Here is a 26,738-nt window from a genome sequence, read left to right on the forward strand (position 1 = left end):
TCAATATCTCTGCTAGCAGTCAGAGAATAGAAACCCTTGTTCACATCTGCAGGCTGTAATTGTATACAGACACACACTTCTGACAGCTGCAGCTATGTTACAATGGATCAGTTCAGGATGGGTCTTCGCCTCCTGATGTTAGAAACTTTTCACAGTATGCAGATGATGGGAGTCGCAAAGATGAAGTTAATCCACAGCAGATCAGTTAGAATTGGTCACATGATCCCATTCATAACCGACAGCGCAGGGCCTACACTGTCCAGGGCCCCTCACTGCACTGAGCGTGCATTACAAAATCCGCTGCCGTGAGGTTACCTATAATCACTGCCCTCACTGACCATGTGACTCCTCTGCAGGTCTCTTCTTTGTCTTGCCCTGTACCGACAGCTTCATCAAGGTGGATATGAGGACCATCTCATTCGATATCCCACCCCAAGAGGTAAGAAAGGCTGCAGGGCTGGTGACTGTGGACCAGAGGAGGCTGGGCTGCAGGGCCAGTGACTGCGGAGTCAGAGGAAGCTGGGCTGCAGGGCCGGTGACTGCTGGGCCAGTAACCACAGGGCTGCGGCGCCAGAGGAGGCTGGGCTGCAAGGCCGGTGACTGCGGGGCCATAGAAGGCTGGGCTGCAGGGCCAGTAACCACAGGGCTGCGGGCCCAGAGAAGGCTGGACTGCAGGGCCGGTGACTACGGGGCCAGAGGAGGCTGGGTTGCAGGGCCAGTAACCACAGGGCTGCAGGGTCAGAGGAGGCTGGACTGCAAGGCCAATGACTGCAGAACAAGAGGAGGCTGGCTGCAGGGCAAATAACCACAGGGCTGCAGGGCTAGAGGAGGCTGGGCTGCAGGGCCGGTGACTGCTGGGCCAGTAACCACAGGGCTGCGGCGCCAGAGAAGGCTGGGCTACAAGGCCGATGACTGCGGGGCCATAGCAGGCTGGGCTGCAGGGCCAGTAACCACAGGGCTGCGGGGCCATAGAAGGCTGGGCTGCAGGGTCAGTAACCACAGGGCTGCGGGCCCAGAGAAGGCTGGACTGCAGGGTCGGTGACTACGGGGCCAGAGGAGGCCGGGCTGCAGGGCAAATAACCACAGGGCTGCAGGGCTAGAGGAGGCTGGGCTGCAGGGCCGGTGACTGCTGGGCCAGTAACCACAGGGCTGCGGGGCCATAGAAGGCTGGGCTGCAGGGTCAGTAACCACAGGGCTGCGGGCCCAGAGAAGGCTGGACTGCAGGGTCGGTGACTACGGGGCCAGAGGAGGCCGGGCTGCAGGGCCAGTAACCGCAGGGCTGCAGGGTCAGAGGAGGCTGGGCTGCAAGGCCGATGACTGCAGAACAAGAGGAGGCTGGCTGCAGGGCAAATAACCTCAGGGCTGGAGGAGGCTGGGATACAATCCCTGTGACTGTGGAGCTACAGGGCCAGAGGAGGCTGGTCTACAGGGCCAGTGACTACAGGGCTGGAGCAGGCATGATTGTGGGACTGCAGGGCTGTTGGGGCGGTGATTGCAGATTACAGAGCTGCAAGACTAGAGGAGGCTGGGCTGTAGGTTCTGTGACAATATAGAGCAACAGAGAAAGCAAATGCCTAATTGGCGCTTCCAAAAGGAATCAATACATCAAAAATAGAACAACAAGGAAGGCATGTGCCGTAAAACTGTATAAATTTTATTAGTAATACAATTAAAATGTAATATTACATATGTTAAAATCCACTAGAGGGGGACAACAGTGCAAAGAGAGCAACCATACAAGAGACTATAGTACCACAATACAATTCTGTATTGCCCCAACCATAAGGTCAATAACAAGATGTTGAAGATTAAGCAAAAGGCATGTTGCATCAGGGTAATGAGCAAAAAACCAGCTTCAAAAAAAGTCACATTATGCCTAAGTAATAAATAATTAATGCATGTCCGGTTTAGAAGAAAGTGCCAATGTGCATATGTCCAAATGGAGGATTTAGAGGCTCAGTGTGCATATCCTTAATAGTAGAGAAAGTAAATCCGGAACAAGTGGCAGCAATATGGATTAAATAAATAAAAAAATCATTGGTGGTCTGTGGGTACTCTACCTGGAGATGGTGCTGACACCCCGACGCGCGTTTCGCGTTAGCTTTATCGTGGGGAGTGTGACATATTATTTATTACTTAGGCATAATGTGACTATTTTTGAAGCTGGTTTTTTGCTCATTACCCCGATGCAACATGCCTTTTGTTTAATCTTCAACATCTTGTTATTGACCTTTTGGTTGGGGCAATATGAAATTGTATTGTGGTACTATAGTCTCTTGCATGGTTGCTCTCTTTGCAATTGCTGTCCACCTCTAGTGGATTTTAACATATGTTATATTACATTTTAATTGTATTACAAATAACATTTATACAGTTTTACGGCACATAGCTTCCTTGTTCTTCTATTTTTGATGTCTGTGACTATGTATCTGCAAGGCCAGAAGAGGCTGGGCTGCAGGGCTGGAACAGGCTGGGCTACAAAGCCAGTGACAGCAGGGCCAGAGGAGGCTGGGCTGCGTGGCCATTGACTGCAGGGCCAGAGGTGGCTGCGCTGCGGGGCCAGTGACTGCAGGGCCAGAGGAGGCTGCGCTGCGGGGCTAGTGACAGCAGGGCCAGAGGAGGCTGGGCTGCGTGGCCAGTGACTGCAGGGCCAGAGCTGGCTGCGCTGCGGGGCCAGTGACAGCAGGGCCAAAGGAAGCTGGGCTGCGTGGCCAGTGACTGCAGGGCCAGAGGAAGCTGCGCTGCGGGGATAGTGACAGCAGGGCCAGGGGAGGCTGCGCTGCGTGGCCAGTGACTGCAGGGCCAGAGGAGGCTGCGCTACGGGGCCAGTGACAGCAGGGCCAGAGGAGGCTGCGCTGTGTGGCCAGTGACTGCTGGGCCAGAGGAGGCTGGGCTGCGGGACCAGTGACTGAAGGGCCAGAGGAGGCTGGGCTGCGGGACCAGTGACTGAAGGGCCAGAAGAGGCTGGGCTGCAGTGTCGGTGACTGCGGGGCCAGAGGAGGCTGGGCTGTGGGACCAGTAACTGCAGGGCAAGAGGAGGCTTGGCTGCATGGCCTGTGACTACAAGGCTTCAAGGCCAGCAGAGACTGAGCAATGGTGTCTACTCTGCAGGGCCTGAAGATGCTGAGCTGCGGAGCTGGAGACTGTAGAGCTATAGGGCCGATGACTGTGGGGCTACAGTTGTGGAACAGGCTAGGCTGTGGGGTCGGTGAATACAGAGCTGGATGAGGCTGGGCTGCAGAGTTGATTGCAGCATGCCCAGAGGAGGCTGGACTGAGCTGCAGGGCCAGTGACTGCATGACCAGAGGAGGCTGGGTTGCAAAACCGGTAGCTGCAGCACTAGAGAATGAGCCGCAGAGCTGGTGACTGCAGCACTAGAGCAGAATGAGCCGCAGAGCTGGTGACTGCAGCACTAGAGCAGAATGAGCCGCAGAGCTGGTGACTGCAGCACTAGAGCAGAATGAGCCGCAGAGCTGGTGACTGCAGCACTAGAGGAGAATGAGCTGCAGAGCTGGTGACTGCAGCACTAGAGCAGAATGAGCCGCAGAGCTGGTGACTGCAGCACTAGAGCAGAATGAGCCGCAGAGCTGGTGACTGCAGCACTAGAGCAGAATGAGCCGCAGAGCTGGTGACTGCAGCACTAGAGCAGAATGAGCCGCAGAGCTGGTGACTGCAGCACTAGAGGAGAATGAGCTGCAGAGCTGGTGACTGCGGGGCTATAGTGCTGGAACCGCCTGGGCTGTGGGTCCAATGACTTGCAGGGCTAGAGGAGGCTGGGCTTCAGGAACTCTGACTATGGGGCTCAATGGTCAGAGGAGGCTGGGCTGCAGGGCCAGTGACTGTACAGCTGCAGGGTCAAGACAAGGTATTTTTGTGCTCTAAGCAGATTAGGCAGATCTGATGCTAGAGTACCTGTGAACCTGCTAGTGATCACTTGACAAAGGAGCGAAACGCTCTGCTGGTTGGTCAGGTGTTTAGAGCGTTTATGGTCCCTTAGATCCAGGCTGTTATAAGATCAGCTGATTGTTTCTACAATACTATGGCCAATCCGTTGGTTGGGTGCAGATTTAACATCACTTTATCAGAAGCGCATTGGTTACACCGGTGATGTGCTGCCGAGTAACAGGACTCATAAAGCTGCAGAAAGGCATCACAGCCAAGAAACAAGTGTGATGATTTGTCAGATGTTTAGCCGGGGGATAGTTTGACGGCTATAATTGCTTCATGTAAAGGGGCCAATATGTTGGTATACTGTATAAACCCCGTCGGGGCAATGTTAGGACTTGACTTTTATGTGCTGAACTCACATCTGTTTTCACCATCGTATCATAGATCATTTTCATCTATTTCTACAGAATTTTGGGCTGCGCAGCGATCAGCTAAACCCACTATTCCAGCGTTGTAACTTATTGTTGCTATGTGAAGTTAAAATACACATATTTGGTGAAACGTCCAATCTCGTTTTTTTTTGTTTAGATGTTAGAAGGGACTAAAAGGTAATCGAGAACCCGGAACTTTCCGGACGTGATAACAACTGCTTGTCTGTAATTTTTCTATTTTTGGTGGGGGGAAAATAAGTTGTGAGGGGGCACAATATTACTTTATTAGTTCCCTTTTAAAATGTAAAAAAAAAATAAAGTAAAAAAAAAATATTTAGAGATCAGAGGAATGGAGCAGATACCACCCAACATTTACTGCAGTCGGAAGGCGACGACACCATGATTCACTGCAAATGTCAGCAGCTGCTCCCCCTAGTGGTTAAAAGTATACTATAAAAAAAATTATTTCAAAGTAATATTTTCTACCATTAAAAATAAATTGTAAAACAATAAACAAAAATGTTAATGATACATTCCCTTTCACGGGCTGACAAATGCCCTGTTCAGTCCCTGACAACCAATGTAATGCTGTCCCCACCCTGGGCCAAGGTAATTGAAGAAGAAGTTCATAGTTGTAGTAACTCCCGGGCGGGCAGGGAATAGGAGCGTGATGCTGCACTGCATGATGGACCAGCACTGGTGGCATCAGCGCCCACCAAGGGGCGGTAACTGCCTGTAATGTTCTGCTGAATGTCTGGGTCCAAGCAGCTCGGTGCTGAACAGTCACTGTGCCCCTGGGTGTCAGTGACTGCCTGCCCAACACTGGGGTCGGGCACAATGATGCACTATTATGAGTGAGCCCCTTCCCCAGGGTGAGATGTGATGGTGCCCTCCATGCAGGTATAGAGAAGTTGGCATGGTCAGGGCACCTGGCAGAGGAAAGCATGACAGTGCCCGTTCCCTGCCTGTGAGTACATGTCCTGCCTGCCAGTACATGTCCTGCCTGCCAGTAGGGCAGGATTGAGAGAAATACACTGGTGTCAGGACCTTTTCATTTCTCCCGTGTTTTCTCAGATCCTCACTAAAGACTCGGTGACTGTCAGCGTGGACGGTGTGGTGTACTATCGGGTCCAGAATGCCACCCTAGCCGTAGCCAATATCACCAACGCTGATTCTGCCACTCGCCTCCTGGCGCAGACCACCCTGAGGAACGTGCTGGGAACCAAGAACCTGTCCCAGATCCTGTCCGACCGGGAGGAGATTGCACATAGCATGCAGGTAAGGGGCGCTGCCGCTACAAGCTCGGCCTGTGACCACAACCCTGCCTGACAGCCGGTTTCCTCTCCTTCCAGTCCACGCTGGACGTTGCCACAGATGACTGGGGTATCAAGGTGGAGCGGGTGGAGATCAAAGACGTCAAGTTACCTGTCCAGCTGCAGAGGGCGATGGCGGCAGAAGCGGAGGCTGCCCGAGAGGCCAGGGCCAAGGTATGTACTCTATAGCAGCAGCACAGAGTGTTTCAGGTGATAATGTCTGATGTCCCTCCACATATTTCAGCACACAAGTAGTTCCAGACTCATCAGGTGGATGGGGTACAACCACCAGCCATGAGGGCAGTTATAGTCAGACCCCAGAGACCACAACTCTCAATCAATCCCTCATAATCAGATATTGCCCACAATCACACCCCTACGTCTTATAGGGGAAGGCCAGTGATGGAGCCGACCCACATTATCTGCCCCAAGAGTATCCCACTTCTCTGCCCATCCCCCACCCAGAACATCACATGACACTACAGTATCCAGGCTGCAGCTCATGGCACCTGTCTATTTCCAGCCTCGGGCATTGTCCCAGCACATACCAGTCCTTACTGGGAAGCTACAGGATTAGCAGAGGCAACAGCTTCCAGACGTTGAGCAGATCTGGCAAGGCACACAAGCCGGAAATGTCCAATGCCTGTTTCTGCAGATTAACCCTTCCCCCACCTCTGGGACAGTCATGGAGCTACACCCTGGAAGCACCCAGTGCCTCTGCAAGAGATGACCCTCTGTACCACGCTGCGCTCAGATCAATCACTGATCCTAATTGACTGCCAAAATAGCACAGGGATTTTATATTCACTACTTAACACGGACAAAAGTGAGAAAACTAGATCAGGATTCAAAATCTTCATCCATTCACATTCTGCCTGCAGCCACCACTAGGGGGAGCTCCCTGTAGAAAGATACATAATACAATGCCTGCAGCCACCACTAGGTGAAGCTTTATACCGACACATGATGAGATCCTATCTGCAGCCACCACTAGGTGGCGCTCTCTGTAGACAGAGATACATAATATAATGCCTGAAGCTACCACTAGGTGGAACTCCCTGTAGACAAAGACACAATGTCACACAGTGTAGGAAAGACTAAGTGCGACACGAAGAGATAAGGAGAAGGGAAGCTAAAACTAGGGAAGGAGAGTGGAGACCCCTAGGCAGATCTAACATCACCCTGTCATACCCTAAGCATCCCTATATTAGATTCCACACCTATCGTCGAGCAGGATACCTAACCCCTGCCTGACCCTGGCAATAAGCCCTGCATAGGGAAGGACAGAACGAGCACTAGTCGATCCCCACAACCTCTAAAGACAGATGGGATACACAAACAAGGGGAACTCAGAAACACAGACGTCCTCCAAACACCAAAGAGGAAGATAGTCGACAGCTATAGCTCCAAGCCTCAACAGTGAAATGGAAATAGCTCCGGGCAACTCCCAGGTCCAGGTGTGTCAACTAGAGGCTGGGGAAAGCTGCCACTGGGTCCTAGAGATAGAAGGACCAGGAAGAAGTCAGCAAAGCAAACTGCTGAGACCTTCTTCAGTCAGATGCAGAGCAACGATTTGCAGCATCGGACACATCCGTGACACACAATGAGATCCTCCCTGCAGCCACCACTAGGTGCCGCTCTTTCAAGACAGGTACATAATATGACTGCAGAAACCAATGTGTGGAGCTTCCTATAAACAGAGATACATGAGATAATGCCTGCAGCCACTACTAGGTGGAGCTCTCTGTAGACAGGGATACATAATATGCCTGCAGCCATCATTAGGGGGAGAGCTCTATAGACAGGGTAGACATCGAGATACATAACGTCCTGTCTGCAGCCACTGCTGAAAAAAAAAATAAAGGGCACACTAAAATCTCACATCATAGATATCACTGAATGAACTATCCCAGTTACAAATCTTTATTCATTACATAATGGAAAGCATTGAGAAAAATAAAATATAAAAATGCTCAATGTAGATCAAAATTAATATTCCATGGAGGTCTGGATTTGGAATGATACTCAAAATCAAAGTGGAAAATCAAATTACTGGCTGATCCAACTTCAGTGGAAATGCCTCAACACAAGGAAATGATGCTCAGTAGTGTGTGGCCTCCACATGCCTATATGATTTACTTACAACACCTGGGCATGGTCCTGATGAGGCGGTGGATGTTCTCCTGAGGGATCTGCTCCCAGACATATATTAAAGCATCAGTAAACTCCTGGACAGTCTGTGGTGCAACGTGGAATTGGTAGATGAAACAAGACATGATGTCCCAGATGTGCTCAATTGGATTCAGGTCTGGGTAACAGGCGGGCCAGTCCATAGCATCAATGCCTTCATCATGCAAAAACTGCTGAGCTACATTGCCATGCATCAGACAGCACCCAAGACCTAGTGCACCTGCATTTGGTCTCACAATGGGTCTGAGAATCTCATTCCTGAACCTAATGGCAGCCAGGGTACCTCTGGCAAGCACATGGAGGGCTGTGCAGCCTTCCAAAGAAATGCCACCCCACACCATTACTGACCCACTGCCAAACGGTCATGCTGGAGGATGTTGCAGGCAGAACGTTTTCCACAGCGTCTTCAGACTGTCACATGTGTTCAGTGTGAACATATCATTAGTGAAGAGCATAGGGCACCAATGTCAAATCTGTCAATTACCCTGCACGGTGTTGGGCTGTAAGCGCAACACCCACTTGTGGACGTCAGGCCCTCATACCACCCTTATGGAGTCTGTTTCTGACAGTTTGAGCAGACAAATGAATGTTAGTGGCCTGTTGGGGGTCAGTTTGCATGGCTCTGACACGGCTCCTCCTTGCACAAAGGAGTTAGCAGTCCTGCTGCTGGGTTGTTGCCCTCCTACGGCCCCCTCCACATCTCCTGGTGTACTGCCCTGTCTCCTGGTATCTGCTCCATGCTCTGGAAATTGTGCTTACAGACATACCTTTCTTGCCACAGCTCGCATTGATGTGCCATCCTGGATGAGCTACACTACATGTGGGTTGTAGACACGTACCTCTAGGGATGAGAGCAATGACAGCATGAAAAAGTAACCAAAAGAACAGCTAAAAAGGATGAGAACAGAGAAAGGGTCTGGTCATCACGTGCAGAACCACTCTTTTATAGGGGGTGTCTTGCTAATGGTCTATCATTTCTACCTGTTGTCTGATCCATTTTCACAACAGCAGGAGAAATTGATTCACATTCGGTGTTGCTTCTTCATAACTGGACAGGATTTCACAGAAGTGTTCCCTTTACTTTTGAGCAGTGTATGAGTAATCAGCCCTTGACACTTAGATATGGCCGTGCATTAACCCAATAACATACACCTCTTCACAGGTAATTGCCGCAGAAGGTGAAATGAATGCATCTCGTGCACTGAAAGAAGCCTCCATGGTGATTACAGAATCCCCTGCCGCACTGCAGTTACGTTACCTTCAGACGCTGACCACCATCGCTGCGGAGAAGAACTCCACCATTGTCTTCCCTCTCCCCATTGACATGTTGCATGGAATGCTCGCCGGACGCAAGTAACATCAGTACGTCCAGTGGGAGGAGAGACCGAGAGACACCGCAGCAGCAAAAATTAATTCTATACAATGTAGCCATTTACTCAGATGACTCTGCGGTGCTGGTTGTCCCATGATGCTCAGGTGCAGGGTGCACTTACTTACAGGGAACCCCCGCACAGCACCTGCAGCCTTCCTGTAGACACCACACAATGCCGTGTCTTTCCTTCTCTTTGCTGCTTAGTTTTAATTTATGCGTTTTCTACTTTTCACTATAATTCTGTGAATTGCGCTGAACTTATTAATCATGTTTTATATATTGTGTCTAATAAATGAAGATTTCTACATGTGGAAAGATGTCCGATAAGAAATAATAGACTAGCTCAGCATCAATTTTATCTTATACTCTAGTCACAGCTGGAGCTGCAACCCCAACACTGCTGATTTTACAGTAAAGTGAACCGGTCAGCAAAATCCTGCCAAGTTAAACTATAGACACTGGCATGTTGCTGCTGTTACACCAGGTATCATTTTAATCAGTGTAAGAAATCTGTCTTGTGGTTCTTGTATAGTGTTAGAAGTTTGCAGCTAGCGATTGCCTACAGTCCCACCCCGAAGCATGGGCATGAGTCATATCTTCCTGCTCTAGGCCAGAGAAACCAAGGAGAGACATGCCCACAGGCCGCCCCGCAGCAGTGTCTCCATGATGAGGAACATGTTTGTGCTTCGGGGTGACCTGTGGGCAGGTCTCTCCTTGGTTTCTCTGGCCTAGAGCAGGAAGATAAGAGTGCCTACAGTGTCGGCCTAGAGCACGGGCATCTCATTAGCTGAAAACTTCTAAAGGTACCGTCACACTTAGCGACACTGCAGCGATACCGACAACGATCCGGATCACTGCAGCGTCGCTGTTTGGTCGCTGGAGAGCTGTCACACAGACAGCTCTCCAGCGACCAACGATCCCGAGGTCCCCGGTAACCAGGGTAAACATCGGGTTACTAAGCGCAGGGCCGCGCTTAGTTACCCGATGTTTACCCTGGTTACCATCCTAAAAAGTAAAAAAACAAACGCTACATACTTACCTACCGCTGTCTGTCCTCGGCGCTCTGCTTCTCTGGTCTGGCTGTGAGCGCCGGGCAGCCGGAAAGCAGAGCGGTGACGTCACCGCTCTGCTTTCCGGCCGCTGTGCTCACAGCCAGACCAGAGAAGCAGAGCGCCGAGGACAGACAGCGGTAGGTAAGTATGTAGCGGTTGTTTTTTTTACTTTAACGATGGTAACCAGGGTAAACATCGGGTTACGAAGCGCGGCCCCGCGCTTAGTTACCCAATGTTTACCCTGGTTACCAGCGAAGACATCGCTGAATCGGTGTCACACACACCGATTCAGCGATGTCTACGGGGAGTCCAGCGACCAAATAAAGTTCTGGACTTTCTTCCCCGACCAGCGACAGCACAGCAGGGGCCTGATCAGTGCTGCCTGTCACACTGGACAATATCGCTAGCGAGGACGCTGCAACGTCACGGATCGCTAGCGATATCGTCTAGTGTGACGGTACCTTAACACTGATTATTACACAACAAGCATTTCTTCACCCCAGGCATCATTTTAATCAGTGTAACAGCAGCAACATGACAATGCCTGCAGTTTACTGAGCACAATCCTGTTGACAGATGTCTGCGGTTAGAGCTCACTGAGGAAAATCTTACATTACTGACATCTTTCAGAGCTGCAGTCACTATTCTGCTGTAACATAGGGTCTTAACCTACAGTCACCTACAGAGCTGCGGTTATTATGCTGCTGTTACATAGTGTCTTATTATGAGTGCAGATCTCGCTATGAGCGGAACAGGGGCAGCAGTTTCAGTAGGAGACGTGTTACATTGGGACATTTGTGCCGCCCACAGAACATTTTGGCGCTGGTCCAGTTGAAGCTTTTATTGCTTTTAAATATTGAAAAACTATTGTAGGTTCCATATGTTTGGTGACTGCACAGCGAGAGAGGGGTGGAGAGGGGTCAGTCTCTAGTAAGGGAGTTGGGGATTTCAGGCAGTGAAGGCACAAAGGTCGCAGAGAACTAATCCAGGTCACATGTTCAGCTCCGCCAGCGCCTTCTCCAGAGGGTCCACCGCCCAGAAGTCATTGTCCCAGCCCAGGAACCAGCCAGTGAAGGTGGGGGGCTCAAATCCCTGCTTGATCACAGCCACAGGGGTCCTCCTGTCTCTGCCAGATGGATCTGTCTCTATGTATTTAGAAGCTGAAAAACAGAAGTGGCCGAAGGTGAGATGATGACCCACATTATGTAAGCAACCTTGGTCTGCAGACCCCATACAGCAGTGTTTCTCAACTCCAGTCCTCAAGACCCCACAACAGGTCATGTTTTCAGGATTTCCTTAGTATTGCACAGGTGATAATTTCATCACCTGCTCAAGAATTAATTCCATCGCCTATGCAATACTAAGGAAATCCTGAAAACATGACCTGTTGTGGGGTCTTGAGGACTAGAGCTGAGAAACACTGCCATACAGAGAACACCCTGGAGCAACGCTCAGAGGACCCTGTACAGAGAACGCCTTGGAGCAACGAGTTACAGACCACCATACAGAGAACACCCTGGAGCAACGCTCAGAGAACCCTGTACAGAGAATGCCTTGGAGCAACGCTCAGAGAACCCTGTACAGAGAATGCCTTGGAGCAACGCTCAGAGGACCCTGTACAGAGAACGCCTTGGAGTAACGCTCAGAGGACCCTGTACAGAGAATGCCTTGGAGCAACGCTCAGAGGACCCTGTATAGAGAATGCCTTGGAGCAACGCTCAGAGGACCCAATACAGAGAACGCCTTGGAGCAACGCTCAGAGGACCCTGTACAGAGAACGCCTTGGAGTAACGCTCAGAGGACCCAATACAGAGAACGCCTTGGAGTAACGCTCAGAGGACCCAATACAGAGAATGCCTTGGAGCAACGCTCAGAGGACCCAATACAGCAGGGGTGTCAAACTGCATTCCTCGAGGGCTGCAAACAGGTCATGTTTTCAGGATTTCCTTGTACTGCACAGGTGATAAATTAATCACCTACACAAATAATGAGTTGGTGATTAAATTATCACCTGTGCAGTACAAGGAAATCCTGAAAACATGATCTGTTTGCAGCCCTCGAATGCAGTTTGACACCCCTGCAATACAGAGAACGCCTTGGAGCAACACGCTGTAGACCCCATACAGAGAATATCCTGAATATCCCCACTTGCTACCTGAGGCCTGCGCTTCCTTCTTCTCTTCCTCTTGGGCTTCATTTCCAATCCAGACAAACACCTGAAAACACAGAAGAGAAGCTGATTGTACAGAACTGCTGCTCTCTGGTTTTTGCTCCTTCTGGGGTTAGGAGCCAGGAGCATTAACCCCACAGTGGCTGTCAGGTTATACCTGGTCCCAGGTGTCCAGCAGCATCACGTCATCGGTGGCCAGATCGTCCTGTGTGATCTCACCCGGAACCTCCTCAATCTACAGGATGTAGCAAAAAATTAGACTGGGGGAATGTCAACAGCAAGATCAATTGGTGTAGGGAGGGGGCACAGGTGTCACGGTTGGTGGAAGGAGACAGAGGCAGCCACTTACAATAAATCTGCCAGTCTTGTTGGAGCAGGCAAAGAGGCGGGGAGGGTGTGCGTTCAGCTTGTCCTTCAGCCTGGCGGAGGTGCGGTATGCAGCCTTCCCACCCAGTGCTGCCCAGAAGTCATCTGCAACAAGAGCAAAAGGAGTCACATGACCACTGCACCAATGAATTGCAGGAAAAGGTAAAACGTAACTTTAATTCGAAGTGAAACACTGAGACGATGGGTGGAATTCCAGCGCTGAAGGCGATCCAACCACCAGGAGCTCCGCCCAATAGACAAAATCACCACTGATCCGACCGCCACACCAGGAGCGCAATTCATTGAGATCTGCAAATGTGCCACATCCTGAGCCCAAAGAGGATTTACAGTGAAGTCCAGGCGCAGCATCAATCTCCTCCGCTTGGGAAGAGGTGAGGACGCAGCTGGAGGGGTGGGCAGCAGGCAGCACATCCGCCATAGCGACGCACTCAGCTGGAAAAACAGACGCTGTGGCCACGGGAACGGAACTGATCATAATGATTCGGAAGAGACACTCACCCCACAATCCCCTCTTCCCGGCCAGGCGAGTGTTATTGCTTACCCCATAGTCCCGTTTGGTTTCTTACCAGTTTCTCTTCCTTCTGCAATCTCTGAGCCGGGGATCCCGAGGACAGTTAATAATTCTTGGGCCCCCTGCTTCTCTGCATTGCTGGAGCCTTGTCCCACCCACAGGAATGCAGCGGTCGGTGTCTTCAGGACAAACGCATCATTGGAGTTCAGATTGTCAGCAGAGGCTTCCACCTATCAAAGACACAAGCGGGTCACCAGTCACAGGAAGCCGGGCGCCAGTCACAGGAAGCGGGTCGCCAGTCACAGGAAGCCGGGCGCCAGTCACAGGAAGGAGACGCAGGGCCCCGATCACAGGAGGAGAACCAGGGCCACACAGGCTGCTACAATAGATATGCCTTACCTCCACGGCCCTAGAGAAGCCTGCAGATGATGCCCGCACTTGGAAGAGACGTACATCCGCGTCTGGGCTCTGTCCGCCTTCTCTGGAGGTTCCGCCATTATAGACGATCAGTGGTTTCCCACCAAACAAGCTGAGGAGATGGGCCGGCTCCTTGCCCTGCACCACGCGCACCTGTCACACAAGACTATTCAAATTACACTCCAGCCGCATCACTGGGGAAACCCACCAACCGGCCCTCGCATCTCCAGGTGACGTCACTAGATGGACACACAGTGGGGTGGGGGAAGCGTTTGACACGTGCAGCTTATGACCACACTCCATGCACGGGGGGGGGGGGGACATATAAATTATACACCAGTGCCATACACGTTACCCAAAATGCTCTGCACAAAACCATCAGGAATCACTGATACAGTGTAATGTACGCACTGAACAAAACAATAATGGGTGCCACCTCAAATCACAAAGGTCATTAGAGTTCAGGTTATATGGTCGCGGTCAGGAGAGGGATAAGTAATACACTAAGCTGCAGACCCTGTAATCAGCAGCCAATCATTGTAGTACATGGGGGCACATATCAGCCCAACCAGCACAGAAAAGGTGTCCCCAGCATAACATGCAGCACACCCATGTACCTGACTCCTGGGCCCCTGCACAGAGAGAAGAGTGAAGGCTTCAATATATAAGAGGCACCAAGGTCAACTCTCACTGCACAGAGCAGCAACAGTCGCAGCAGAGACCTGCACATACAATCTGTATGCCAAGAGTTCCTCTCCTCTAAGGCTGCTTTCACACAAGTTTTTTGCCGTCGGTCACAATCCGTCGACTGTTGAAAAAAAATGGATCCGTCGCAGATTGTGAAAAACTGATGCGATGGATCCGACTAGCTGATCCAGCCAATTGGATAAAAAAAAAATTGGAGCATGCTCAGTTACAAAAATCATCATTTGACGGATCCAGCGCCATAGGGTTCCATTGTAGCAAACAATGGACGGCGACGGATCAGTCGCTGTCCGTTTTTTCGATGGACACAAAAAACTTTACTATGTCTGTTTTTTCCGGCCGCCAGAAAACTAATTTTCGACGGATCGGGAAAAAAAGAGATGAAACGTAAGACCATCCGTCACAATCAGTTGCTAATACAAGTCTATGAGAAATAACTGATCCGGTGGCAACTTTTGAAGGATCCGTTTTTTGTTTTTTTTCAGAATTCGCCGGATTGTGACTGATGGCAAAAAACTGATGTGTGAAAGCAGCCTAATGGTGACTGTATACACACAGCTGTATGCAAGAAGCCCTCTCCAGTGGTGACTGCATATTACACTCACCTGTAAGTGAATGGCTCCTTCTAGTGGTGAATGAATGAATATACACATCCGTATGCGAGGATCTCCCTCTAGTGCTGACTGTGTACATACACATCTGTATGTGGGGACCCCCTATAGTGGTGACTGTATGCCCAACATCTCTATGTGAGGTACCCCCTCTAGTGACTGCGTATGTATAGGTTATTATTATAGGACCATTTATTCCATGGTGCTTTAGATGTCAAGAGGGGTGTACATAATGAAAACAAGTACAGTAATCTTGAACAATACAAGTCACAACTGGTACAGGAGGAGAGAGGTCCCTGCCCGCAAGGGCTCACAGTCTACAAGGGATGAGTGAGGATACAGTAGGCGAGGGTAGAGCTGGTCATGTAGCAGTTTGGTGGATCGGTGGTTACTGCAGGTTGTAGGCTTGTCGGAAGAGGTGGGTCTTCAGGTTCGTTTTTGAAGGTTTCAATGGTAGGCGAGAGTCTGATGTGTTGTGGTAGAGAGTTCCAGAGTAGGGGTGATGCGCGCGAGAAATTTTGTATGCGATTGTGGGAAGAGGATATAAGATGGGAGTAGAGAAGATCTTGTGAGGATCAGAGGTTGCGTGCAGGAAAGTACCGGGAGACGAGGTCACAGATGTATGGAGGAGACAGGCTGTGGATGGCTTTGTACGTCATGGTTAGGGTTTTGAACTGGAGTCTTTGGGTAATGGGGAGCCAGTGCAGGGATTGACAGAGGATAGAAGTCGGGGAATAGCAGGGGGACAGGTGGATTAGTCGGCAGCAGAGTTTAGAATAGATTGGAGGGGTGCGAGAGTGTTCGAGAGGAGGCCACAGAGCAGGAAGTTATAGTAGTCAAGGGGGGAGGTGATGAGGGCATGCACTAGGGTTTTTTGCAGATTCTTGGTTTAGGAATGTATGGATCCGGGAAATATTTTTGAGTTGAAGTCGTCAGGAAGTGGAAAGGCTTGGATATGTGGTTTGAAGGAGAGATCAGTGTCAAGGATTACCCTGAGACAGCGAGCTTGTGGGACTGGGGAGAGTGGGCAGCCGCTTACTTTAATGGATAGGTCTGTTGGGGAAGTCGAGTGAGATGGTGGAAAGACGATGAATTCTGTTTTGTCCATATTAAGTTTAAGAAATCGAGTGGAGAAGGATGAAATGGCAGACAGACTTTGTGGGATTCTGGTTATTAGGGAGGTGATATCTGGGCCAGAGATGTAGATCTGTGTGTCATCAGCATAGAGGTGATACTGAAAGCCGTGAGATTCTATGAGCTGTCCCAGGCCAAAAGGTATAGATGGAGAAGAGTAGGAGCCCTAGGACTGAACCTTGCAGGACTCCGACAGATAGGGGGCGAGGTGAGAAGGTGGTGTGTGCGTGGGAGACGCTAAATGTCCGGTCTGTCAGATATGACGAGATCCAAGATAGGGCCAAGTCTGTGATGCCAAGGGATGAGAGGGTCCACAGCCACAGGGAATGGTCCACTGTGTCAAAGGCAGAGAACAGGTCCAGGAGGAGGAGGAGGATAGAGAAGTGTTGCTCTTAGCAGTTAATAGGTCATTGGTGACTTTTGTTAGGGCAGTTTCAGTGGAGTGGTGTGACCGAAAGCCAGATTGTAAGCAGTCGAAGAGGGAGCAGGAATAGAGATGGGAGGACAGTTCCACATGGACGTCAGGCTGGTGTGCCAGGGCTGTCTATTTTGTGAACTTTGGTATGTGTGAGAGGGGCAACAGATTCCAGAGCTGCAGCTATTGTGGTGTTCTATAAAGCGGCAGCGGCGTCCGCATTGTGTAAGGAACTTATGTCTGTAAGAGTGAGAAGAGATTCAGAGAGTGAGAGTAGATCAAGGTGTTTGACATTTCTGCGAGGGTGTGCACGTTTATGAACAAGGAGTGGAGAGGGAAGAGAATGTGAGTAGGTTGTGGTTGGAAAGAGGTAGAGGTGATTTAGAGGTTGGATAGGGAGCAGAGGCAGGTGAAGATTAGGTCCAATGTGTGGCCATCTATGTGGGTGGCTGCAGAAGACCATTGAGCGAGGCCGAAGGAGGAAGTCAGAGATAGAAGTTTAGTGGCAGCCGAGAGGGAGGTGTCAATGGGGATGTTGAAGTCACCTATGAGGATAGTGGGGATGTCAGTGGAAAGGAAATGAAGTAGCCAGGTGGTGAAGTGGTCGAAGAAGGTGGTGGCTGGCCCTGGGGGGTGGTAAATGACAGCCAGTTGGAGGGGGAATAGATGCGCACTTCAAAGGAAGGGAGGGTAACAGAGGGCGGCACTGGGATTGGGGTGAAGGAACAGTTATCTGACAGGAGAAAACCAATTCCTCCAGCATGCTTGCTGCTGGGGTGGGGTGTGTGGGAAAAGTGGAATCCACCATACAAGAGTGCAGCAGAGAGGCTGTGTCAGAGGGGGTGAGCCAAGTTTCAGTGATGGCGAGGAAGGAAAGTTTGTGAGTAATAAAAGATCATGGATGTAGGAAATTTTGTTGCAGACAGAGCGAGTGTTCCACAGAGCTCCTGTTAGAGGGACTGGGGAAGCGGGGGCTGGGCGAATGGGTATAAGGTTAGAGAGGTTACGGAAGTTTGTGGATGGGAGGAAGAACTGACTGTGGGGATGTGGTGAGGAGGACCAGGATTTGGAGAAATATCACCAGGAGTGAAGAGGAGCAGAGAAAGTGTTAGCAGGTGGGAGCAGGAGAGGGCATGAGGGTGCTGTCTGTATTTGGAGACAGAGGATTGTATGTTAAGGAACAGTTCTGAGGAGGAGGCGAGATGATGGGGAGGATTGAAGAGATGAACATTTCCTTACGAGGTGTAGAAATTAGGGGGGGTTAGTAAAAAGTGAAGGATTTTAGGGGTGAGTGCAAACTAACAGAAACACCAAGGTTACTTACCGGTAGCCGTTTTTTCCGGAGCCCATGACAGCACACCTGAGAGAGGGGATCCGCCCAGTCAGGACAGGAAACCTACTGAAATAAAAGGGCGGTACCTCTCCCTCGCTTCAGTTGGTTTTCAGAGCATGAGAAGCCCCCTTGGTTACTTCGCATGGCAATCTACCACCACATTATAATAACAAAAAAAAACACCCAGCTAAAAGTGCGCACCAAAGGGTGAAAAAGAAGGGAGGGAATATACAGGTGCTGTCATGGGCTCTGGAAAAAACGGCTACCGGTAAGTAACCTTGGTGTTTTCCCGTCTCCCATGACAGCACACCTGAGAGATTTTTGGAGAAAGAAACACCTTAGGGAGGGACCACCGCTTGTAGCACCCTTCTACCAAAGGTAAGGTCAGTCGGAGGATAGATCTAGTCGGTAGTGTTTAAAGAAGGTAGACGGTATATTTGTCCGATATAACATTCCCTGCACTGAGCTCCGCCCAGCAGGTCTTTATGGACGCTGAATTTACTCTGGAGGAAGTGGAGCAAGCTATAACAGATATGGCCTCTGGGAAGGCCCCTGGACCAGATGGATTTCCTATAAAGCTGTATAGAAGATATCGGGAGATACTGGCTCCGCTTTTATTGAAAGTATTTAAAGAGATATGGAGGGCAGGGTGTCTACCTGATACTTTTTATGAAGCACATATTATTGTACTTAAGAAGGAGGGGAAAGATCCTTTGGAATGTGGATCCTATCGTCCCATATCCCTGGTAAACGTGGATTATAAGATTTTTGCTAAAATACTGGCTACCAGGTTGAACTCCATCATATTAGATATTGTACATCCAGATCAAACTGGCTTTATGCCCGGTAAGAGCACCTCTATAAATATAAGGCGGGTCCAGTCGGTGATTCAGTATAGCTCTTTGTTGCCAGATAATAGCTGGGCATTGGCGTCGCTAGACGCAACCAAGGCGTTCGACTCTCTTGAATGGCCCTTTTTGTCCGCCTGTCTGCAGAAATATGGCTTTGGGGAGAAATTTTTGAAATGGGTTGGTGTGTTATATCTGAAACCCAAGGCCCGTATAGTCGTTAACGGCTCCATCTCTGAACCATTTTCACTATATAGGGGAACCCGTCAAGGGTGCCCCCTCTCCCCAGCCCCATTTGCTTTAGCAATAGAGGCATTGGCTGTACGTTTGCGTTCAACCCCCGGTATTGATGGTATTAAAATAGCGGACCGCACTGATGTCATTGGTTTATATGCTGACGACATGATAATATTCATGGATAAGGCAGAAGAAACATTACCAAGGGTAATTGCTACCATAGATAAATTTAGTGGGTTCTCAGGTCTATATATTAATTGGGATAAATCTGCCCTACTACCTCTATCTCAGCTCCCAGCACCCAATCTTAGTACTCTCTCTTTATTGCCGATAGTGTCTAAATTTAAGTACTTGGGTATTTACATGTCCCAACGCAGCGGGTTGGATTTACAGCTTAACGTTCTCCCCCTGTTGGAATATACTAAATCGAAATTTGCATCTTGGAGTAAGCTTCCACTGTCTGTAGCAGGCCGCATTAATCTCATTAAAATGATTTTGCTTCCTAAATTCAATTATTGTCTTCAACATAGTGCAGTAACTATACCAAAATTTTTCTTCACCAATCTAAATTCTCATGTTACCTCATTCGTATGGGGAAAAGCAGGCCCAAGCTTAAACTGGCCACTTTGCAAAGATCTAACCAGGAGGGAGGCGCGGCATTGCCAGATTTTTTGTTATACTATCTAGCGGGACAGGCTAAAGCACTATGTAAATGGATGCCTCATAACTATCTCCCTAATTCTGAAAGTCACTTAGTTAGCTCTGTCGGTGCTGGGTGCCCGCTGGGTCTTCTAGAATCGGAAAAAATAAGTGCTCCCTGTCTGTTACCCATGATTCGTTTGGCGCGGTCCACTTGGAAGACAATTAAAAAAATTACTGGATTTGGGGACATTGTAGCAGAGATGCCTCTATGGGATAATGGTTATTTCCCGACACTGGTGAATCACCCATCTACAAAATTTTGGATTTCTCGTGGGGTTCTTTTGATCGGAGACTTATATGATCAGGGGGTTTTTGTGTCCTTTGAACAACTACAAAATAAGTATGATCTTCCAAGGTCTCAATTTTTTCGATATTTGCAGCTCAGATCTGCCGTTCAGTCATTTGTCAGGAATGAGGGGATGAACCGCAATATCTCATCTTTACCTTTGATAGGTATTCTTAAGTCACAGGGACCTCAAGGTCTTATTTCGTCCCTATACACATCTGCTATCAGCGGGGACGAACTCTGTCGTGGATTCGGTAAGGGGCAAATGGGAGGGGCTCATTCCTGGCATGCAAAACGAGGAATGGGAGGATATTTTGGAATCCCCTCTCAGAGTATCCCTATCAGTCAATAATAAGATGACCCAATTATACATAATCCACCAGTCATACTTGACTCCGTTGAGACTTTGTCGGATGGGTCGATACCCGACGTCGGAATGTTTGCGTTGCCACTCTCCTGACGCGGATTTTATACATATGGTATGGCAGTGCCCCATAGTTTCTCATTACTGGAGGGAGGTGACGTCACTATTAACTTCAGTATTGTCAATTCCAATTCCTCTTGAACCCTTAGTTTGCTTGTTTGCAGTGTGGGACGAGGAGGCCTGGGCACACTATACTGGGATTTTTCTACGTGAAACACTCTTTCTGGCAAGGAAGTTACTAGCTCTGCGGTGGATGGGAAACTCGTCCCCCTCCGTCAGGTCCTGGATTGAGCTGGTAAATGCAGTTATCCCCTATGAGCGTACTCTTTATCAAAATAGAGGTTGTCCGTGTAAATTTAGTAAAATCTGGGATAGATGGAATGCCTCTCATCTTACTTTGTGACCTGACTGATTGAGAGAAATGTGGTATACATGGTCCTTTGATCTGCAAATATTGCGCAATGGGAAAGGAAAAAGTTTAAATAATAATGTATTCAACTTTGGTTAAGTGGCGGCTTAGTAGTTTTGGAGGCCTAGTTTGGTTATAGTTTAGGAACCCTATGTTCTGACTGTCTCATAACTTAGCACATACAGGTCCTTCTCAAAAAATTAGCATATAGTGTTAAATTTCATTATTTACCGTAATGTAATGATTACAATTAAACTTTCATATATTATAGATTCATTATCCACCAACTGAAATTTGTCAGGTCTTTTATTGTTTTAATACTGATGATTTTGGCATACAACTCCTGATAACCCAAAAAACCTGTCTCAATAAATTAGCATATCAAGAAAAGGTTCTCTAAACGACCTATTACCCTAATCTTCTGAATCAACTAATTAACTCTAAACACATGCAAAAGATACCTGAGGCTTTTATAAACTCCCTGCCTGGTTCATTACTCAAAACCCCCATCATGGGTAAGACTAGCGACCTGAGAGATGTCAAGAAGGCCATCATTGACACCCTCAAGCAAGAGGGTAAGACCCAGAAAGAAATTTCTCAACAAATAGGCTGTTCCCAGAGTGCTGTATCAAGGCACCTCAATGGTAAGTCTGTTGGAAGGAAACAATGTGGCAGAAAACGCTGTACAACGAGAAGAGGAGACCGGACCCTGAGGAAGATTGTGGAGAAGGACAGATTCCAGACCTTGGGGAACCTGAGGAAGCAGTGGACTGAGTCTGGTGTGGAAACATCCAGAGCCACCGTGCACAGGCGTGTGCAGGAAATGGGCTACAGGTGCCGCATTCCCCAGGTAAAGCCACTTTTGAACCATAAACAGCGGCAGAGGCGCCTGACCTGGGCTACAGAGAAGCAGCACTGGACTGTTGCTAAGTGGTCCCAAGTACTTTTTTCTGATGAAAGCAAATTTTGCATGTCATTCGGAAATCAAGGTGCCAGAGTCTGGAGGAAGACTGGGGAGAAGGAAATGCCAAAATGCCTGAAGTCCAGTGTCAAGTACCCACAGTCAGTGATGGTGTGGGGTGCCATGTCAGCTGCTGGTGTTGGTCCACTGTGTTTCATCAAGGGCAGGGTCAATGCAGCTAGCTATCAGGAGATTTTGGAGCACTTCATTCTTCCATCGGCTGAAATGCTTTATGGAGATGAAGATTTCATTTTTCAGCACGACCTGGCACCTGCTCACAGTGCCAAAACCACTGGTAAATGGTTTACTGACCATGGTATTACTGTGCTCAATTGGCCTGCCAACTCTCCTGACCTGAACCCCATAGAGAATCTGTGGGATATTGTGAAGAGAAAGTTGAGAGACGCAAGACCCAACACTCTGGATGAGCTTAAGGCCGCTATTGAAGCATCCTGGGCCTCCATAACATCTCAGCAGTGTCACAGGCTGATTGCCTCCATGCCACGCCGCATTGAAGCAGTCATTTCTGCCAAAGGATTCCCGACCAAGTATTGAGTGCATAACTGAACATTATTATTTGTTGGTTTTTTGTTTGTTATTAAAAAACACTTTTATTTGATTGGATGGGTGAAATATGCTAATTTATTGAGACAGGTTTTTTGGGTTATCAGGAGTTGTATGCCAAAATCATCAGTATTAAAACAATAAAAGACCTGACAAATTTCAGTTGGTGGATAATGAATCTATAATATATGAAAGTTTAATTGTAATCATTACATTATGGTAAATAATGAAATTTAACACTATATGCTAATTTTTTGAGAAGGACCTGTATGTTCTCTCTATGTAAAATGATTGGCATGTGTATATTTTGTCTTTTTCAATCCCTGTAAATGTAACTATACAAATTAACGACAAGGACAAATATGTATGCTGTAATTTTATTCTGTGTTTAATAAACAAACGAATTTAAAAAAAAAAAAAAAAAAAAAGAAGGTAGACGGTGAGGACCGGGTAGCGGCCTTACATATCTGATCAATGAATACCTCTGCTTTTTCATCCCAGGAAGTAGCCACGGCTCTGGTGGAGTGAGCCTTGATGCCTTCAGGGATCAGAACGCCACATGCAGCATTGGATAAGCTAATGGCCTCCCTAATCCATCTGGCAATAGTACTTTTGGACACCCCATGACCCTTCCTGCTACGCTGGAAAGCTACAAATGGAGACTGATCTTTCCTCCACCGACTAGTTAAGGATATGTACTGTAACATAGACCTCCTTACGTCAAGAGTATGAAACTTTTCCTCTCCTGGATTTCTAGGATTAACACAAAATGAGGGTAATATAATCTCCTGACTCCTATGAAATTTAAGAACTACCTTAGGTAGATAAGCCGGATCTGGTCTTAGCACCACCCTGTCGTCATATCTGTGTGTATGGAGGACAAATGGACAGGGCTTGCAAGTCACTCACTCTACATGCAGATGTTAAAACTACCAGTAGTACTGTTTTGAGAGTGAGAAATTTTACCGATAACTCTTGCAAAGGCTCAAAAGGACTTCTAGTTAGAGCATCTAAAACCAGATTCAAATCCCAGGGGGGAATTTTCTGAATTACTACAGGTCTAGACCTACTACATGATTTAATGAAACTGGATACCCACTTATTAGAGGCTAAATAACAATTATATAAAGCTCCTAATGCTGACACTTGAACTTTAAGCGTATTGGTTGCCAACCCTAGTTGTAAGCCTGCTTGTAGAAACTCTAAAATAGCACCCACAGGAGCCTCATCCGACAAAGGTTGTCCTAAGAACTCTAGGAACCTCTTCCATGTCCTACCATAAATTCTTGATGTAATCGGCTTCCTACTTCTCAACAGGGTGGAGACTAGCCCTGGCGAGAATCCCTGCCGGCTTAGTAATGCCCTCTCAAATTCCAGGCTGCCAGATGGAAGCCCTTCACTTGAGAGTGGCATACTGGTCCCTAGGAAAGCAAGTCCGGAACCTCTGGTAGAATCCATGGATCGGTTACCGACATTTGTCTTAGGAGGGAAAACCACGGTCTTTTCGGCCAAAATAGAGCATTCAGAATCACTCTCGCCTACTCCATTTTGATCTTCCTTACTACTACCAGAATTAATGCTATCGGTGGTAACACATAAGCGAGGCTGAATTTCCATGGTATTTGAAGGGCATCCACTGCAAACGGGTTCCCCCTCGGGTCTAACGAGCAGAACCTCTCCACCTCCCTGTTGTGAAGAGTGGCAAAATAAGTCTATTACCGGTTTGCCCCAGGCCTGTACTATTTGTTGGAATATCCGGTGATTTGGCAACCATTCTCCCTGTATTAGCCTTTTGCGACGTAGGTAATCTGCTTTCGTGTTTTCGACCCCCTTTATGTGCAGAGCTGTGAGGGACAGTAGGTGGGATTCTGCTAACTGAAGAAGAACAGATGTTGCTCCCATAAGAGAAAGGGACCTTGTTCCCCCCTGGTGGTTGATATAAGCCACCACTGCGTAATTGTCAGACATAATTCTGGTATGACGCCCCTGAAGGATAGGAAGGAAATGTCTTACTGCCCTTTCTACCGCCCATAACTTTTACATTGGATGTCTGATGCGTTTCTGTATGGGACCAGGATCCCTGTATCGAAAGGGTCCCTAGATGTGCCCCCCATCCCGTACCACTCGCATCCGTTGTGATCACGTCTTCTATCGGAGTTAGCCACTGCACCCCTGAGGTCAAGTGATCCCTTACCGACCACCAGATTAGGGAATCTCTGACGCCTACTGAAAGGTGTACTTTTCCCTCCAAACGCCCTTTTAACAATCTTTGTGTTGACAGGACCTCCGACTAACTGCCTCAGGTGAAACTGTGCCCATTTTACAGCGGGAATACAGGATGTTAGTGACCCTAGCAGGGACATCGCCTTCCTCAGTGTCATTACAGGCTGCTGTATCGCCAATTCCACAAGACCTTGTATTTTGGATACTTTGCTCTCCGGCAGGAGACAGAGTTGGCACGTGGAGTCTAGAACCAACCCCAGGAAGGATTGAACTCTCTCTGGTGTTAATCTCGACTTGGCGACATTTATTTTCCAACCTAATACTGCTAGGGTCGTAGTCACTTCCTCCATTTGTGCAAGACAGTGATCCACTGATCTCCCTATTACAAGGAAGTCGTCTAGGTACGGGACAATTACTATATCTCGGGAACGGAGGAAGGACATGACCTCTGACATTAATTTTGTGAATATTCTTGGTGCTATCGATAGACCAAACGGAAGGGCAGCATAGTGGTAGTGTTTGAGTTGCCCTTGGACAAACACTGCCACCCTCAGAAATTTTTGATAGTCCCGATGGATTGGGACATGGTAGTAAGCGTCCTTTAAGTTATAGCTGCCATGAAGCAGTCTGGGAACAGCATCTTTATTGCTGAGTTTACCGACTCCATCTTGAAGGAGTAATTTATTACTGACCGATTGAGTTTCCTTAGGTTGATAATAGTCCTTAGCGAGCCATCTGGTTTTCGTATCAAAAAGAGGGGAATAAAAACCTTTTCCCTTGGAACTACTACTAGGACCCGTTTTAGAACTAGCCCCAATACCTCTGTTTCCAGAGCTAGCTGTTCCTCCGGGAATTTCCTGTGTGGTGTTAATACAAAAGTCTGTCGAGGTGGATGAATAAAGTCTATTTTCAGGCCGTCGCTGACGACACTCAATGCCCAATGACTGGGGGAAATGCTTATCCAGCGTGGAGAAAGAAAGAGCCTTCCCCCTACTTCTGGCTTGGCGTCATTGGGAGGGCTTTTTTGCTGATGTGGAGGGTCCCTTAAACATGTACCCAGATCCTTTTCTATCCCTATAGTCCCAGTTCCTTCTATCTCCCGGGGGGCGACCTCTATTAAATTTCCCTCTCCAAAAGTAAGGCCTTCTGATATCCACCGGAAAGCGAGGAAAACCTTTTTTCTTGTCGCCTGCTTTTTCTAAAATATCCTCCAGCTTCTGACCAAAGAGGAATTTGCCGTCACACAGGATGGAACAAAGTCTATTTTTAGAGGGCAAGTCCCCTGGGCACCCCTTTAACCACAAGGCACGTCTTGCTGCGTTAAATAATCCCACTGCCCTAGCTGCTAGTCTTACAGAGTCTGCTGAGGAATCTGCTATGAAAGCTGCTGCTCCTTGTGCCATTGCCATATTGGCTAGGACCTCTTCTCTTGGCACCTTAGATTTCAACTGATCCTCTATTTGTTGCAGCCAGGCAATAAGGGAGCAGGCAACACACGTTCCGGCTATCGCCGGTTTTAGACCTCCTGCGGCCACCTCCCAGGTATGTTTTAAAAAAGCATCCGCTTTTTTATCTAAAGGGTCTCTTAGGACGCCAGAATCCTCTAAGGGTAGGGATGACTTTTAGATGACCTAGCCACCGCACCATCAATCTTAGGGACTTTATCCCACACTTCTGAATCCTTTTCATCAAAGGGATACAGTCTCTTAGAAGCTGAGGGAAGGCTACCCGACTTCTCAGGCTTCTTCCACTCTTTTTCTATAAGGGCTTTTACTTTAGCATTAACTGGGAAATTACGCTTCCTTTTCTCCTCCAAACCACCAAACATAACGTCCTCTACCGATCTAGACGCTTTCTCATCCTTAAGGCCCATTGTAGCCCTAACTGAGTTCACCAGTTTATCTGTGTTCTCAGTTAGAAAGCATGGTCGACCCCCAACATCGCTATCTGAAGAGGAGCCAGAGGACATGGAAGAGGATGAAAAGGGAGACCGGTTCCTCCTGATATTCCTCGCCAGTCTGAGAGGCACCAGAATCCAAAAAAGTCTCTAGGCTTTTGCTACATCTCATTTTAAGGACTGATTTTAAAGACCCTTTAACCTCTGCCCTAATCATGGCCCTGAGGCTAGAGGCAAAGCCAGGGGATTCAGCCTGAA

At 48.5% G+C, this 26,738-nt stretch overlaps 2 protein-coding genes across 4 annotated transcripts in view; one reads left to right on the top strand and one right to left on the bottom strand.

Annotated features, from left to right (window-relative positions):
* Nucleotides 1-9,509, top strand: part of STOM (stomatin) — a 51,627-nt gene extending 42,118 nt beyond the window's left edge. Inside the window, exons 4-7 of the mRNA XM_069747419.1 lie at nucleotides 357-439; nucleotides 5,394-5,597; nucleotides 5,672-5,806; nucleotides 8,985-9,509. Of these exons, the coding sequence (XP_069603520.1) occupies nucleotides 357-439; nucleotides 5,394-5,597; nucleotides 5,672-5,806; nucleotides 8,985-9,179 (617 nt within the window). The 3' untranslated portion in view covers nucleotides 9,180-9,509. The remainder of the gene's footprint in view (nucleotides 1-356; nucleotides 440-5,393; nucleotides 5,598-5,671; nucleotides 5,807-8,984) is intronic.
* A 1,563-nt stretch (nucleotides 9,510-11,072) lies between these two features.
* The window catches only part of GSN (gelsolin), a 33,190-nt gene continuing 17,524 nt past the window's right edge, over nucleotides 11,073-26,738 (bottom strand). For 2 of the 3 annotated variants that reach the window (XM_069747421.1, XM_069747422.1), the window contains exons 12-17: nucleotides 13,714-13,884; nucleotides 13,370-13,544; nucleotides 12,766-12,887; nucleotides 12,574-12,651; nucleotides 12,402-12,462; nucleotides 11,073-11,406 (exon numbers count right to left, since the gene is read on the bottom strand). In XM_069747421.1, the coding sequence (XP_069603522.1) occupies nucleotides 11,237-11,406; nucleotides 12,402-12,462; nucleotides 12,574-12,651; nucleotides 12,766-12,887; nucleotides 13,370-13,544; nucleotides 13,714-13,884 (777 nt within the window). In that variant the 3' untranslated portion in view covers nucleotides 11,073-11,236. Of the gene's footprint in view, nucleotides 11,407-12,401; nucleotides 12,463-12,573; nucleotides 12,652-12,765; nucleotides 12,888-13,369; nucleotides 13,545-13,713; nucleotides 13,885-14,348; nucleotides 14,364-26,738 lie in introns of all 3 variants that reach the window. The other variant, XM_069747420.1, reaches the window with a different exon arrangement.

This window comes from Ranitomeya imitator, chromosome 2 (assembly GCF_032444005.1).
Source record: "Ranitomeya imitator isolate aRanImi1 chromosome 2, aRanImi1.pri, whole genome shotgun sequence".
NCBI classification, from domain to species: domain Eukaryota; kingdom Metazoa; phylum Chordata; class Amphibia; order Anura; family Dendrobatidae; genus Ranitomeya; species Ranitomeya imitator.